The sequence below is a fragment of the Plecotus auritus genome (assembly GCF_963455305.1).
Source record: "Plecotus auritus genome assembly, chromosome: 9".
NCBI lineage: Eukaryota > Metazoa > Chordata > Mammalia > Chiroptera > Vespertilionidae > Plecotus > Plecotus auritus.
The window spans coordinates 30,952,399-30,969,599 of record NC_137783.1 but is presented as its reverse complement, the minus strand read 5'-3'; the positions used below and the strand labels follow the sequence as shown (position 1 = coordinate 30,969,599).

General features: G+C 40.0%; 1 protein-coding gene across 2 annotated transcripts in view; it reads right to left on the bottom strand.

The window, feature by feature from the left end:
- Positions 1–17,201, bottom strand: part of PRKG1 (protein kinase cGMP-dependent 1) — a 1,125,638-nt gene that overhangs the window by 190,573 nt on the left and 917,864 nt on the right. For both annotated transcript variants that reach the window (XM_080643202.1, XM_080643201.1), the window contains exons 6-7: positions 10,395–10,472; positions 2,606–2,700 (exon numbers count right to left, since the gene is read on the bottom strand). In XM_080643202.1, the coding sequence (XP_080499328.1) occupies positions 2,606–2,700; positions 10,395–10,472 (173 nt within the window). The remainder of the gene's footprint in view (positions 1–2,605; positions 2,701–10,394; positions 10,473–17,201) is intronic.

Sequence of the window (17,201 nt, the reverse complement as noted above, 5' to 3'; positions counted from 1 at the left end):
CAGGTCAAATTGTTTGCAGAAATGTTAAATGTTTGGTTTGCTTGCAGAGCTTCTTTTTTTTAAAAAAAAATCAAGTTACTTAGTTTTTTCTGTATTTCCTTAAAGGATAAAAAAGCATAGCAATTACTATCCTTATTACAAAAGGATTTCTAGTTTGCCACCAGTTTTACTCACCTTATTTTTACTCATTTACATTACCAGCTAAACCCCTATAATCAAGTAAGTTCATAATCCTTTATTTGCCATCAAGCAAATTCAAGTAGTGAAAGTGACAATTGGCAGAAGGGACTGCAAGTGTGGGCATCCTGAGAGAGGCTAATTTGTTCATTCATTCATTTGTTCATTTAACATATATATGTTGAGCACCTGAAAAGTGCCAGATGCTGAGCTCAAAGTAAAATATAAATATTTGGGACTTCTTTTCATTGAAGGACTATGCAGCAATAGAGATGGATGTATACCAAGATGTTATGTAACAGAGAGCTGAGGACAAAACACTGGTGAATTTTAGAAAATCAAATGAGAAATTGTAGAGTGCTAACACATGCCGGGCTCTCAAAGGATAGGAAATGTAAAGAAGGAAGAGTGTTCAACAGTGTAAAACTGTGGCTGAGAAGTTAAGTCAAATGAAGATAAAAGAAAGATGGTTCTATGATGTAAGCAGGAAATCTCTGGTGACATTTAAGAGGAGGCTTAAAGTAGACTGACAAAGCCAGGTTGAGCAGTGACAAAATAATATTAAAGGACATAAGAAAGAAAGAAATGGGGATAGGTCAGTGTAATAACGGTTGTAGTAGTGGTGTGGTGACAGATTGGCCAGTGAAGAGGCTGAATATGTTCAAAAGAGTTTTGACAATAGGCAGTTCGTAAGAATACGCATATGCTAGAATGAATTTCATCTACATGGAATAGCATTAACTTAAATTTGATATCAGAGCAAACTTTGACATCTTTTTCATAAACCATATCCCCAAGGTCATTTCTTAAGACACATTTTAGGAAGGTGTTTTCTCCATAAAAGCTTTCTTTTATTTGCACCAAGATTCAGTGATAGTAAGCTACAAAAGGAAATCTGTCAATTCTCAATTATGTTTTACTTTCTGGTGTCCCACATGTGATCTCATCAGAAATTATTGAAAGTGTTATATTTTGAAAATGTTATGTATTGAAAATGTATCACAATTTTCACAGAGACATTTCATCTTGGACCAAGGCAGTCAGGTGGCATTATCCTCTAGAATCCTCTACATATATAATAATCAAGGGAAAGAAAGATTAAAGCACAAATGGCATATTTGCACATTTTATGCTATGAAGATTATGATTATTGCATTATTTTGTATATCTACACCAAAAATGGCATTTCTTCCAACTCTGCCATGGGAAAAAATTTAATGGCAAATACACACTCATCAGATAGGATCAAATGAACTCAGTAAAAGAAAAAACAGAAAATCAAGTGCATTTAGTTCTGAATTTTCATAAGATAATGTAGCCTGAGTAAGATGACATCAAAATCACTGCTTTACTTTTGTAGTTGTGAAATAGTAAGGAAGAAAAGATCTGGCAACTGATTGTGGCTTAAAAAATAAAAACTCCTTAAGGTGAAGGGATTAAGAAGTACAAATTGGTAGCTATAAAATAGTCACAGGGATGTAAAGTACAGCATAGGAAATATAGTCAATAATATTATAATAACTCTGTATGGTGCAGGTGGGTACTTGAAATGTTGGGGAGACCACTCTGTAAAATATATGATCATCTCACCACTGTGCTGTACACCTGGAACTAATACAAAATCATATTGAATATAAATTGCCATTAAAAATAAAATTTTAAAAACTCCTTAAACTTTCTTTATAGTACCTTTAAGCAAATTGCTTGTAATTTTTAAAATAAAGTCATAATTTGAAATGGAAACAAAACTATGCCAAATATTTTAGGAATATGTTTAATCCCATTGCTGTTCCTCTCTAGAACACAGCCCTACACCTGGAATATGATGCAAAAATAAATGTCTATTAATTATTTCTTATTCAAGTGGCTTATTATACATACAGCACTAAACTTGGAAAAGCTTTGATAATCGAGAGGTGTTGCTTATTGATCTTGCAGTACACCCCTTCAGCCTTTAGAGCCCTTCAAGAGTGAATGCATATGCATAAATCACCTCCACGCCCACCTGCTCCTCCGCCTCCATTACCAAAACCAGCAATGATGACAACCAGCCAGAAGCGAATCACTGCTTTCCCATCTAATGTTTGTTCAGTAAGGTTTAGGGATTTCAAAATTCTCAGTAAACTGTGGTACAAAGTAAACTTAGCAGAGACGTTTCCCTCGTTTTTATCTTTATAGAGCTTGCAGTTAAGAAACATAAAGCTGAGAGATTTTCCTATCAATATAAAAATGATTACAGAACTTAACCACCAATCAATCCTACAGCCTATCTACACATATTACAATTCCGGCTGGAAATAAATAAAAATGAGCAAGGGTCCATGTCTGATATCAGAATCAGCACTAGAAATCCTGTTTTGTTAGGAACTCATTCTTTTAAGACAGGAATTTATGTAGTACTCAAGCAAAAACTGTGTGATCTACTTACCCCTGCAAGGCTTTCTCTCCAAACCAATCTCCTTTGCCTAAAGTCCTAAGAAAGACTGGGTCTTCACTTGGTGAGTCTTCGCGAGTGACATTTACCTACAAAGAGAAACAAGGAAAGTCTGTATCCATTGCATACTCTGGGTGACCCAATGAGCACTAATTGATACTGTTAATTCCACTTTTATTTTTCTTTTGAAATCACTTTTATGAGGAATACAAGTATATTATCACTAAAGTGGCCAAAGAAATGACCTTCAAATATTTTTTATACTTTCAATTTGTTTTTAAGGAATAGTAAATTATTCAGAAATTTGAATTCTATTTAATCCTCATCCTTATCCTATTTCCTACCTCCTATGAGGCAACCATTATAATAACTTTAGTGACCATTCCTTCCATCCTTTATTTTGTGTTTATATGCATTTTTAAAATACTGTATATAAAGAGCATAATATGCTATGTATAATTCTGTAACTTACATTTTTTCTCTTAACATTATTTTAATTATTATTCCATGCTTGTAGATATAGAGTTCATCCATTGCCTTCTTCTACTCAGTACATATACCAACTTAACAATTTCCATATGCGTGAACATTTATGTTGTTTCCTCTTTATTTTTTTTTTTTTGGCTACAATAATCATCTTTCTCCACAACTCTACATGTACATACCATTTTCTCTAGGACATGCCTATCTCCTTTAAGAAAAATCCAGCCTTGCCCTGGCTGGGTGACTCAGTTGGATAGAGTGTCATCCGCACACCAAAAGGTTGCAGGTTTGATCCCCAGTCATGGTATTTATGGGAGGCAACTGATCAATGTTTCTCTCTCTCCCCCTTCCTCTCTCTCTCTAAAAATCAATAAAAGCATATCCTCAGGTGAGAATTTAAAAAAGAAAAAGAAAGAAAAGAAAAACCTAGCCTTCATTCAAAAGCCAGCCACATTTTCATGAAGGTCTTCCCACAGGTGTCTGACTACAGTCTTCAGGTCCTCACAATCCACATTCACAGAATTTCTTTTTTAAAAGACATAGAAATTACATATATGTCTTTTAAAAACATAACAAATAATGTGCTCATCAAAGAAATAGATATTTCTTCAGCATTCTCTACAATTTAGAATAAGCACTTAATAAAGAGCTGTAAATTGTTTGAACAGAAAAACTTCCTTACTAACAAGATATCTCAGCCCATATAGGACTTGTGACTTGAGTAATAATCCACAGAAGGAAAGCAATGCAATAAGTTTTACCTTTACGTTAATTCAATCTCCCTTCAGCTCTACTGATATTCATAACACTGGCTACATGCCACCCAGAAAAATTAAGTGGTAGTTAAAATACATATGCCTGGAAAATGGAGTAAAACGAATTTCCTGAGGCAATGGCAGACACTTAAACACATTTAAATATATTCGTACTATGCTTTAGATTTTTGAATTCAGAGATTGGATGTCAAAGACCAGAATTTTTATAAGTATTAAGAAGGTCTGTGAAAAGCGGAGAGAATTCAATTATTATTCTCCACTGATCCATTTGACTACTCCTCCATACAGAGTTGCAAAACCACGGGAAGGCGATTTTTAACAGTCTTACCACTGAGCTATATAATAGAGATGCTCATTTGTATGTTGACAAGGCTTTTACAGATGTGGATGGAAATACACTAGTCCAGTGATTCTCAAACTTCAGTGTGTGTGTGTGTGTGTGTGTGTGTGTGTGTGTGTAGGTATTTAAAATAAAGGTTCTGATTTAGATCATAGGAATCTGAATTTCAAAAGTTTAATGTAGGTGATTTAGATATACATGTTCTACAGACCTAGCTTTGATAAACATTGATACATTGTTAACTCTCTGAACCTCAGTTTTCTCATCTGCACAATGAGGCAATTCAACAAAATTATCTCTATCCCTCCTCCTCGCTGTTTAAAAAAAAATCAAGGACTGAGGTATACTATAAGTTAAGATCATGGATTCAAAATCAGATATAAGGACATATTGTATAACTGTACATTTGCCATTTGGTTAATAAAATATATCAGAACTTCTAAATGGTAGAATTATGCAGGCCATGGAGAAATTTTAGTGTATCTTGAAATGTTCTTTAAAAAGATGTTACTGAATTGATCTAACACATAAAAAGTGAACAATCTACAGAATAAACCACTTTCTGCTTATATAATAAACCTGAGGAAAAATCTAACTAGATAAAATTATAATGTGAAAAAAAATAAGCACCTCAAAGAGCAAGAATAAAGCTTTCCTCTGAAGTTGTAATTTCCACATTTTTCTTTGTATGCATGATTAATCATTCTAAATATGAAGATACCAATCATGGACATTTGAATCTTTAATTCTGAAGAAATTTCAGAGTAGAGAAAGTTAAATAGAAATAGGCTTTCGAACCTTGGCCTGTATATTTATTGTTTTCATTTAAACCACAAAGTACTTTTTGATCCACAATGCTGTAAAATGAACTAGCTATGGAGCCTTCTATTTGAATCCATGCTACTTGGCCACCTTGTTCAAAATGAGAGGCAGAGCTTGGCGATCCAAGATGGCGACGTAGGTAAACACCTAAACTGCTGCCTCGCACAACAATTTCAAAACTACAACTAAAAGACAGAACGTCTATCACCCAGAACCACGGGAAAGCTGGCTGAGTGGAAGTTCTACAACTAGAAGGAAAGAGCAAACAGCATTGAGGGGTGCACAAGCACTGAAAAGCTGAGGTACGGAGGTGCTCGAATTGGGCTGGAGACGGGCGACTGGGAGCACTGCTTTTTTCAACCCGAAGGGAGACAAGCTCCCGATTACTCCGAACTCCAGTTTCTGGGGACACGCGGGGGACCCAAACTCCTACGGGGAGAAGCTGGACTGTCTGCCGTGGGGTCGGAAAGTGAGGGTGGCTTGCTTGCAGGGATGTGCGGAGGAATAATTGTTTACTGTGCTGGGGCGCTGGACGCAGAGCGGGCTAACTGGCAGCCATCGCTGTTTGCCACGCCCTAGCCTAGTGACGCCCTGAGACTCCGCCCCGCACAATCTACAAACCCACCCAAGCTCCAAGTAGCGGCTTTAGCATATGAATGACCTGCCCTATCACAGCTTAACCTAGCAAACTTGCAGCCCGGGTCAGACAGCTCCAAAACCTCCAAACCCCAAGCAAAGAGGAGAAAACTGTAGTTCTCACTGTAGCACCTGCTGGGTGGCCTCAGACAGTAGCTGACCTGCACCCCATTGGAGATCCAGAAGCCAGTGTACCTAGTGGTCAGTGTGAGACACCAGATTTCAACTCCTCACATCCATAAGTGACACATTCAAGAGGCAGACTCAGTGAGCACCAAAGCCCCACTGAAACAAGTCCTGCGCCATAAGCGTGTCTCCAGCACAGCAGTTCTTCCATTATAGACACAGCGGGTCCTCACAGCCAATTGGCCTGGAGGTCAATTCTTCCCAGTGTAACAACAGCAATCAAGGCTTAACTACACCAAGACTTTGCACTCAGCCCACAAAGGGGTGTACCAAGAGCATCCACCTCAGGTGATTGGGGAGGCTGAGCTACTGGCCCCTATAGGTCACCTACCACACAAAGCCACTCCATCAACACAAGGAAGCAGCAAAATGCGGAGACCAAGAAACATGTCACGAATGAAAGAAATGGAGGAAAGCAAACTACTGGATGACATAGAGTTCAGAACCACATTTATAAGGTTACTCAAGAATCTTCTAAAAACCGCTGAGGAACTTAGTGAGACCTTTAAGGATCTTAATGAGAATGCCAAAAAAATGGAAAAGGACCAGTCAGAAATTAAGCATACACTGTCTGAAATAAAGAATATACAGAAACTCAACTGTAGATCAACGTACCCCAAGAATCAAACCAAAGATATGAAATATGAGGAAACAAAAAACACCCAACCAGAAAAACAAAAAGAAAAAAGAATCCAAAAATATGAAGATAGTGTAAGGAGCCTCTGGGACAACTTTAAGCATACCAACATCCGAATTTTTGGGGTGCCAGAAGAAGAGAGAGAGCAAAATATTGAAAACCTATTAGAAGAAATAATGACAGAAAACTTTCCCTACCTGGTGAAAGAAATAGACTTACAAGTCCAGGAAGCACACAGAACCCCATACAAGAGGAATCCAAAGAGGACCACACCAAGACACATCATAATTAAAATGCCAAGGGCAAAAGACAAAGAGAGAATCTTGAAAGCAGCAAGAGAAAAACGGTTAGTTACCTACAAGGGAGCACCCATACGACTGTCAGGTGATTTCTCGGCAGAAACTATGCAGGCCAGAAGGGAGTGGCAAGAAATATTCAAAGTGATGAACAGCAAGAACCTACAACCAAGATTACTCTACCCAGCAAAGCTATCATTCAGAGTTGAAGGTCACATAAAGAGCTTCACAGACAAGAAAAAGCTAAAGGAGTTCATCACCACCAAACCAGGATTACATGAAATGCTGAAGGGTATTCTTTAAGAAGAGGAAGAAGAAAAAAAAGGTAAAGATAAAAATTATGAACAACAAAATGACATCAAATACATACCTACCAACAAGTGACTCTAAAAATCAAGTGAATAAAAAATCTGAAGAACAGAATGGACTGGGGAATATAATAGAATCAGGGATATAGAAAGGGAGTGGACTGACAATTCTCAGGGGGAAGGGGGTGTGAGGGGTGCGGGAAGAGATTGGACAAAAATCTTACACCTGTGGATGAAGACAGTGTCGGGGGGTAAGGGCATGGGGTGGGGTGGGGAATCAGGTGGAGGGGAGCTATGGGGGGAAAAAAAGAGGAACACCTGTAAGAATCTGAACAATAAAGATTTATTTAAAAAAAAATGAGAGACAGAGAGACAGAGAGAGAGAGAGTCGTGTGCATTAAATGAGAAAAATCCATCAACACATCCTCTTAATAGTAAGCACTAGATATCACAATACCAGATTATCAGATATCAAGTTATACTACAAGGCCGCTGTTCTCAAAACTGCCTGGTACTGGCACAAGAACAGGCATATAAATCAATGGAACAGAACAGAGACCCCAGAAAGCCATTGTGGCTGATTAATATTTGACAAAGGAGGCAAGAGCACACAATGGAGTAAAGACAGTCGCCTCAATAAATGGTGCTATGAAAATTAGACAGATACATGCAAAATTATAAAATTAGACCACCAACTTACACCATACACAAGAATAAGTTCAAAATGGATAAAAGACTTAAATGTAAGTTGCAAAACCATAAAAATCTTAGAAGAAAACATAGTCAATAAAATCAGACATGTCACAGAATTTTTACCAATACATCTCCTAGGGCAAGAGAAACAAAGAAAAAAAATAAAGAAATGTAACTACATCAAACTAAAAAGCTTCTGAACAGCAAAAAAAAAAATTGTCCTCAAAATGCAAAGGGAATACCTGATATGGGAGAACATAGAGTATTTGCCATTGATACATCTGCAGCTAAGGGGTTAATTTCCAAAATATACAAATAAATCATATAACTCAACAACAAGAAGACAAACAATCCAATAAAAAAATGAGCAAAGAATTTAAATGTACACTTCTCCAAAGAGGATATACAGATGGCCAAGAGACACATGAAAAAATGCTCAATGTTGTTAATCATCACAGAGATGCAAATTAAAACCACAATGAGGCATCACCTCACTTCTGTCTGAATGGCTACCATTAACAGATCAACAAATGACAAGTGCCGGTGCTACTTATTTGATCAAACTGATTAATAAATATTTTGAAGAAAAAAAAGATCTTGAATGTATCAAAAGAGTCTAAGATATTCTTACTCCTTCCCTCTTGGAATCCCTATGGTGCTCCAAAATATTGCCAATGGAATTGGTTCCCGTGGTGTAATTTGCATGCCACTTTTATGTAGACTTGTTATGAAACTCACAAAACAGCACCACTAATGCACCTGTCTTCAACTGAAACTGGTTACAAACACAGCTTCTTTTAGGCAGTGCTGGGAATTTACAGTAATAGAGTATTCACATAAGCCTGTCAGAAATTCATCTTACTTGATAAACATATCATTCCCTGATAGCAAAGAATTAGCAATGTAATAAAGAAAAAATACACCCAAATCATGAGGGTGAAAAGTCTCCTTATGACCAATGGAATTACTTATATCCATGAAGATTTTCAATTTCCATGATTCTTTAGTCGGTGTAAAGAAATAAAACAGTAAATGGTAGGCTCTAACTATTTATACATAAAACATAAAATGCTAACACCTCTTATCTTCTAATAGTGGAAAATATAAGATATAGTTTTAACCATAACTATGGTTAGAGGCGTCATTTCAGGATGCCTTTGAAGAAGCTAGTCCCTGACTTCTATTTCTATCACAGGCTTCCTGATATGAGTTAAAAAGTAGGTATGATGAAAGTATAAGTATCATTTTCTTCACTTTAGTTTGACATGCCACTGGTGTAAAACATTGGCATATGCATATTCTTGATTCAAAATTAGTCCAAAGAGGATTATCTAAAATTCAACAAGATTTATAATCTTTCACATATCCTGCTCACTATGGCTCTTTAAGTCTCTTTTCTAGGTATAAGATTCAGTTATATTTTCTAAATCATAGGAAATAAATTTACTCATTTTTAAGTAACAATTGTAAAAACAAAAACATATAAATCTTTCCCCATTTCTTCCTATACTTAATGCATGCAAATTCTTTTTAAAGATCATTTATAATAAAGCAAAATAAGTTCAAATAAGAGGTTACAGTGCAGTGAATACTTAAATGCAAAATGATTATGACTTTATTGTTGAGAGAAATTTAAGGTATGTTTTTAAAGATATATATTTTAGCATTATAATTCCAGAGTATTAATTTACATAAGTCCCCATTTTCCAATTTACATATTTTCTTGTTTAGTTATTTTTAATATATATTTTTATTAATTTCAGAGAGGAAGGGAGAGGGAGAGAGAGACTGAAATATCAAGGATGATAGAAAATCACTGATTGGCTAACTCCTGCATGCCCCCTACTGGGGATTGAGCCTGCATGTGACCCTGACTGGAATCAAACCCAGGACCCTTCAGTCCGCATGCAGGCTGATGCTCTATCCACTGAACCAAATCAGTTGGGGCTTATTTAGTTTTTAAATAAAAACTATAATAAATTCATAATATTGAGAAATTAAAACAATATAGTAATGAATAAAATATAATGTTTTGCTTATTTCCTTTGTCTACCTCATTTAAATTGTCCTATAATTTAGCATTTTAAGAGTTTTTAGAATTCATTCAGTATTTTTTAAGAATATACAATAGAACATGCATATATTTATGTCCTTATTGAGCTCAGAGTGTTAAGCAACTTGTCTGTGGATACTAAATCTAATAAGTTATATAGCCAAACTAAAACTTGGGCCATCTGATTTCAAAGTCCAGATGTTTCATTATAGCATAATGACAGGATAGTTTTTTTTTCCTGTTAAAAATTTTTTAAAGCAACCTTAGGTTTTTCCTTTTTAATTGTGTACTTTTAATTATGGAAATCTTCCCATTCGTGCAGACATATTAGTGGCATCTTGCATGATGATTATATTATAGCACATAAACTATTTCCCAGTCTTTAGCATTATATGCTTTCTTCCTTTGGAAAACTTATTTTCAAATAGTTCTCTTTCAGCTTCAGAAACTGGAAACACTGGTATAGATCTCGACCCTGAACCTGTGCTGCTCCCTGAGTCACTGAGGAACCCCAGGTCCTCTCCTGCATCACTCTTGCTCTACCAGAGCTTACCTTTCCTTTGCTGATGATAAAGAAGGTGTCCCCTCTTGCACCTTGCCTGATGATGTATTCCCCATTTTCATAGTGGGTCTGAAAAATAGAAATAGCAACAGAAGAAAAAAACACATTAAGAAAGAAATCATTCACCAAACAACCCAAACTCTTCCAATATCAGCTCCTCTAGGAGTTTTACTCAAACCTGGAACCCATCATGGTTTAAGAATAACTAATAGTCAATGAACATAATAATTGCAGAGAAGTCATTTCTATCAAATTCATTTCTAAACTATTTTGTTGATGCCATTTTTTCCAGATGATTATACTCATATCTTTAAATCCAATCATTTTAAGAGTTCGATGAAAACATTCTCTTCTCCCATCAACTGAGCATAAAATAAAACAGCAGAGCTGCTAAACGGGTCTTCTGTATTATTTTGTTATTCTCATTTAGCTTTTATTCTCATTTTTTTTTCCTGAGAAATTACTGTGGCATCTGAAGATCTTAATTTTGAAATCATGTTGACTTTTAGTGTGGGTTTGATGGCCCTGGTTACTTTTTAAGGCACTGCTTCATGCTTTACTGTCCTTGCTTCAGCAATTTAGATTTGGCTCTGTCAAACAGAACATCTTAATTTTATGGACTAAAGTCTGGCCCAGCATCTGTGAGCTCATAAACTACCAAATGAGGAGCAAAGTAAGGCAGCAAGAAGAAGATTTCTGTCAGTGTGTCAGTATTCTGACCCTGTCACAGTCACTAGGTTCATTCCCAGGTTTAAGATAATTCCTGAAATAGAAGTAATTTCTTTAAGGAGAAGTGGAAAAAAGTGTATTGCTGTGTCATGAGGTATAACAGGGAAATGAGAGCTGTGCCATCTGCCTTCTTCTCTGTATCTTAGCAAGGGAGCCATATTTGGGGAAAGGAAATGTTACTTTGCACACTCCTTAGGAAAGAGATTTTGTGGTTTGCATGTGACTTGGCTGTGATTTGTCTTTACACTTCAATACCATGTTTCTGAATACTTTATGTACTCTTAAAATTGCCTTTCATTCATTAATACTTGACATTGAGAATAGCCATAATTTTCTTTATATTGAAATTTAACATACTACCTAATCTGTGTGTTTTTTTTTTTTTTTTTGCTCAAACACAACTCATTTTCTTATAAAAAAGTTTTAAAATTAGGATTATAGAACACACATTCTTCAACTGATTTATTTCATTTAACAAGCTATCTACCAGTATGTTCCATTTTCTTATCTTGCTGCTTTGAAAAGATAAGATCTGTATGACATAGAGATTTGAAAAACAAATGGTGATTTCTACTTTCATATATCAATTCAACAAACATTTCTGAGTGTCTCTGATCAGGTCTGATGATGCAAAGATGAGTCAGACAAAAATCTCATAGTAACGTCATCTGGTACATCTTTCTTTGATGGCAGCAATGTATATAGCTGCATTGTCCAATCTGGCAGCCTTTAGCCAAATGTAGCTATTGAGCTGTTGGAAATGTGGCTAACGTGACTAAGAAGCTGAGTTTTTAAATCTATTTAATTTTAATTAATTTACACTCAAATACTCATCTGTGGTCAGTAGTGACTATAGCAGATAGGGCAGGTAGTAGCTAAAGTCGACAAGGGAAGAGTCTTCATCTGTAGCAGTGCCAGCCTGACCTAGCCTCTATGTCATCTCCATTAAATGCAGTCAGGAGGAAGACATGTGAGTGAGAAGCTTCTAGCTGAGCCCAGCCTCAGCATTAGAGTGTCCACACCTAAAGCCCCAAATATCTTGGAGTAGAGACAAGCCATTTCCATCACCTCTGAATTCCTGGCCCACGAAATCTGAGAATAAAATGGCTCTTACTCTGTGTCACCAGGTTTTGGGGTGGATTGTTACGCAGCAATAAATAACCTCAACAGGCAGACAGGGGGCTGTAACCCAGTACTTGGCTCCTGCCTTCTCCTGGAAGCTCTGGCTTTGATTGGTTCTAGAGTTCAAGCCCATCAGCTGCTGTGGTGAAAGATGGTGTCTTCCCCATCTTTGGGTTCTCAGCTGAGAGGGGAGGGAAGAGTCTGGTACACAGCCCAGTCAGAATTTTATCCCTAGCACAGTGGGCAAAGCACATTCATGACCCTTATTTTGTGGAAGCTTCGCAATAACCCGAGGAGGGGTTTCAATAGAGAGGTTGAAGCAAACACAGTGACTAACTAGCCCAAGGTCATCCTAACTAATAAAGAGGGAATATGCTAATTGACCATCACTCCATCACAACGATGGCTGCACCCACCACTGAAGCCAAGTTCCCATAAGGAGCCTTAAGGAGCAATCAGCAGGGACCTGAGGCTACATCCTCCCCTACCCCCATGGGGCTTGACAAGGGACCTCAGGCTGTGCCCCCCCCCACCCTGGCGTCAGGCTGGGGGACCTCAGGCTGCACCCCCCACTCCAGCACCAGGCTAAGGGACCTCAGACCGCACCCCCCGCCCAGCTGGGCTTGACAGGGGACCTCAGGTCGCGCCCCCCGCCCCAGCACTGGGCCAGGGGACCTGAGGCTGCGACCCCTGCCTGGCTGGGATTGACAGGGGACCTCAGGCCATGCCCCTCTCCCAGCGGGGCTTGACGGGGGACCTCAAGGTGTACCCCCAGTGCTGGGTTGGGGGAACTCAGGCCACGCCCCCACCCAGCGGGGCTTGACCAGGGACCTGAGACTGTGACCCCCTACCGGAGCTGGGCCGGGGAACCTGAGGCTGCGCCCCCCCAACCCCCGCCTGGCAGGGCTTGATGGGGGATCTCAGGCCGTGTCCCCCACCTAGTGGGGCTTGATGGAGGACCTCAAGGCATGCCCCTCACCCTGGTCTGGGCTGGGGGACCTCAGGCCATGCCCCCCCGTCCTGGCACCAGGCCAGGGGACTTGAGGCTATGCCCCCTGCCTGGCAGGGCTTGACAAGGGTGGAACTGGCCAGGTCTGTATCTAGCCCAAGCGCGGGGTGGGGGAGGGGGGCAGTTGGGTCTGGGTCTCACGTGATTTTGAGGTGCATCTGGGTGGGCAGGGACTTGACTCTGGGTCCCGTGGTGCGCCCCAGACTCTGACAGGAGGAAGGTTTTCATATACATTTTACTAATTTTCTTTCATCTCTGACACTTCTATTATAGAGAAAGGGCAAATAGCAATATTAAATTATTTCCTCTAATTAATCCCCTTTTAATGTGCATGAAGTTTGTGCACCGGGTCACTAGTCCTATCTAATAAAGAGGGAATATGCTAATTGACCATCACTCCAACACAAAGATGGCTGCACCCACAGCTGAGGCCAAGTTCCCTTAAGGAGTCTTAACGAGCAATCAGCAGGGACCTGAGGCTACACCCTCCCCTGCTCCCGTGGGGCTTGACAGGGGACTTCAGGCTGCACACCCCACCAGGTAGGGCTTGACAGGGGACCTCAGGCCGTGCCTCCCACCCTGGCATCAGGCTGGGGGACCTCAGGCCGCACCTCCTGCCTTAGCACCAGGCCAGGGGACCTCAGGCCACGCCCCTCCACCCAGCAGGGCTTGATGGGGACCTCAGGCCTTGCCCCCTGCCCCAGCGCCAGGCCTGGGAACCTGAGGCCATGTCCCCTGCCTAGCGGGGCTTGATGGGGGACCTCAAGGTGCACTTCCCATCCTGGTGCTGGGTTAGGGGACTTCAGGCTGCTCCCCGTACTCCAGTGCCAGGTCAGGGGACCTCAGGCCATGCCCCCCACCAGGTGGGGCTTGACAGGGGACTTCAGGCTGCGCCCCCCCACCCCAGCACCGGGCCAGGGGACCTGAGGCTGCGCCCCTCTGCCTGGTGGGGCTTGACAGGGGACCTCAGGCCGTGTTCCCCACCCAGTGGGCTTGACGGGGGACCTCAAGGTGCACCCCCAGTGCTGGGTCGGGGTAACTCAGGCCGCTCCTCCCTGCCCAGTGGGGCTTGATGGGGGACCTGAGGCTGCGCCCTCCTCCCAGTGCTGGGCCGGGGGGCCTGAGGCTGTGCCCCCCACCTGGCGGGGCTTGACAGGGGACCTTAAGGCACACCCCCCACCCCATCTGGGGGACCTCAGGCCATGCCCCCCATCCTGGCGCCAGCCAGGGGACCTGAGGCTACGCCCCCTGCCTGGCAGGGCTTGACAAGTGTGGGACTGGCCGGGTCTCCATCTAGCCCAATTGGGGGGTGGGCAGCCAGGTCTGGGCCTCACGCGATTTTGAGGCACATGTGGGTGGGCGGGGACTTGACTCTGGGTCCCCCTTTTAATGTGCACGAATTTCGTGCACCAGGCCACTAGTATCATTAATAAGAGGTTAAAGTGGCACTCAATGCAGGTACTTCTTTCATGTCCCATGGTGAACTGTGGTGGAGTTAGTGAAAAATATGGGCCATTCGAGGGTTTCATGTGGGCAACCAATAATATCTTATACATTGCAAAGAAGAGATGTGTCCAAGTCACCTGACAGTGATAAACAAATAGACTGGTCCCAACTCCCTGGTTGTAAGTGAAAGAAAATCCAACCACGACTCGCAAAATGGGAAGGTACTGTGTAACAAAACAGTTAGTGGCATCCAAAATTGCTGGGCCTGGGGTTAAATCAGACCTCGGCCTCCCTCCTGTCCTAGCAGCTCTGTCTGTCACACATTAGCTTCTCATAAGGGTCCAGGGTGTGCCAGGATGACAGTGGGCTCCCCTCATGTTCAGACCAGCTGGCTCTTTCATGATATTAGGTCCTTCATCCCAGAGAGTAAAAAGTTTAACAGGAATATCTACAGACTGTTTATTAATCCATGGAAATTATCTGATCACCTCTTAATATTATCTGATAGGATTTTGTAACTTGACACCCACAATTGCTGTATCAGTTATTTTAGCATACCTACACAGGTATTCACAATTCCCAAGCTGCATAAGCCCACAAACTCAGGGTTCCAGAGAAGAGCCTATGGAACAATGGCCAAAAGCAGCCCACGTCTGGGAAAGATAATATTGATGGTGTTATGGGATCATAGTGACTGTGCTATCCTGAAATGTCCAATTACACGTGAGGGGAAGATGATTGTACATGTTGATTCTTCAAGAGTCTCTATAATTGTGTTACGCAAATGCCAGCAGGTTCACTGTTTTTTGAAGGTCACTTTGCAGCTCTACAATTTCCTTATTTCCAATTAAATAAAAGGAAAATATAGAATTTAGAATGGCAAGAAACCTTAGCAACTCTTAGACATCTCCATCCTCATGTTCTCCCATTCTCACCCTCATTTATCTGTTTTAGAAACACTGGCTCTATCTGTGCCTTGTGCTTACCAGGCTGGCTCCCTCTTCAGAACTTTGCATTCAGTAGACCCTCTATCTAGAATACTCCTCCTCAAAATATTTGTCATTATCTTGTTCCCATTATTCATGCCTCAAGGAGACCTTCCCATTTATAATGTGCCCTTCACCCCCACTCATTTTCTATCCTACATTTCTACAAGGTGTTTTGTTGTTGTTGTTGTTGTATTACGAGGCTCTCCAAAGCTGTGTGATTCCACTCGACACTTTGGGTGATGACAAACAGCTGCAAACCAGAGCACAACTGAGCCTCCAGTGAGAAAGGCCTATCACACCCGTCATGATTTAAAATTATCCTTTTATGTTTGCTGTCTGTGACCACACCCCTGTCACCTGCTGCTTAGAGGGTTGAGGAGATTTTATATTTATTTCCATTGTTTCACTTAGAATAATGTCTAACACAAAATAGGCATTCAATATATAATCTAAATTAAGGAGAGATTTGGTCCAAACCCCTTTGTTTTAAATGGGAAAGTGGAGTTATAAGTGATAGATTAGAGGGACGGATAGAGAAAGAAACCTGACAGCATATCTAAATGTAAGTAATGCATCCCCCCAAGACAATAACTTGGAATAATATTTCTGCTACCTGCGAGTTAAAAAAGTCAACCTTGCTTTTGCCACTAGAAGAAAAATGGGTATAGCTTTTATTGTTCATATGTGTGTATTTGTAGTCTCAAAATTCAACATTAATATACATTTCCAGTTAAACTCACAATTCTGCACACACTTGCTGACATTTGGCAGAAGGCTTACTATAACACTGGATATGGCTCTTAGAGGCCTTGAAAGTGGCCTCTTGGTAATATGTATAATTCATTTTCATTTTTTCAAATCAGATTCATAATTTTTATATCAAATATATTGCATTTATTTAATTAAATTTATTGGGTGACATTGGCTAGTAAGATTACGTAGGTTCAAGTGTACCGTTCTATGATACATCATCTGTATTGTGTGCCCACCACCCAAAGTCAGATCTGTCATCATATATTTGACCCCCTTTATCCTTTGCTACCTCTCCACCCTCCTCTCTGGAACCCACATACTGTTGTCTGTGTCTATGAGCCTAAAAATTCCACCAAAGAACTATTAGGAACAATAAATATAGTAAAGTTGCAGGAAACAGAAATCAATGTCCAAAAATCCACTACATTCCTAAATACTAACAATGAAATTTCAGAAAAAGAAATGAAAAACAAAACAAAACACAATTCCTTTTGTAATTGCAAGAAACGGCTAAAACACTGAGGAATAAACTTAACAAAGGATGCAAACATACTGGATTTTAACTGGTGATTTTATTTTCAACCCCCCATTCTAAAATAACCTGGAATAGAAGTCATTTAATATATAAAAATTAAAATACACTATATCATTCTGAAGTAAATTACCACCTTCATTATTTCAGTCAGAAATTATACCTTTATACTTAAGGATTTCTTTTTAAGTTTAAGGTTGGCGTTATCTTTGTCTTTA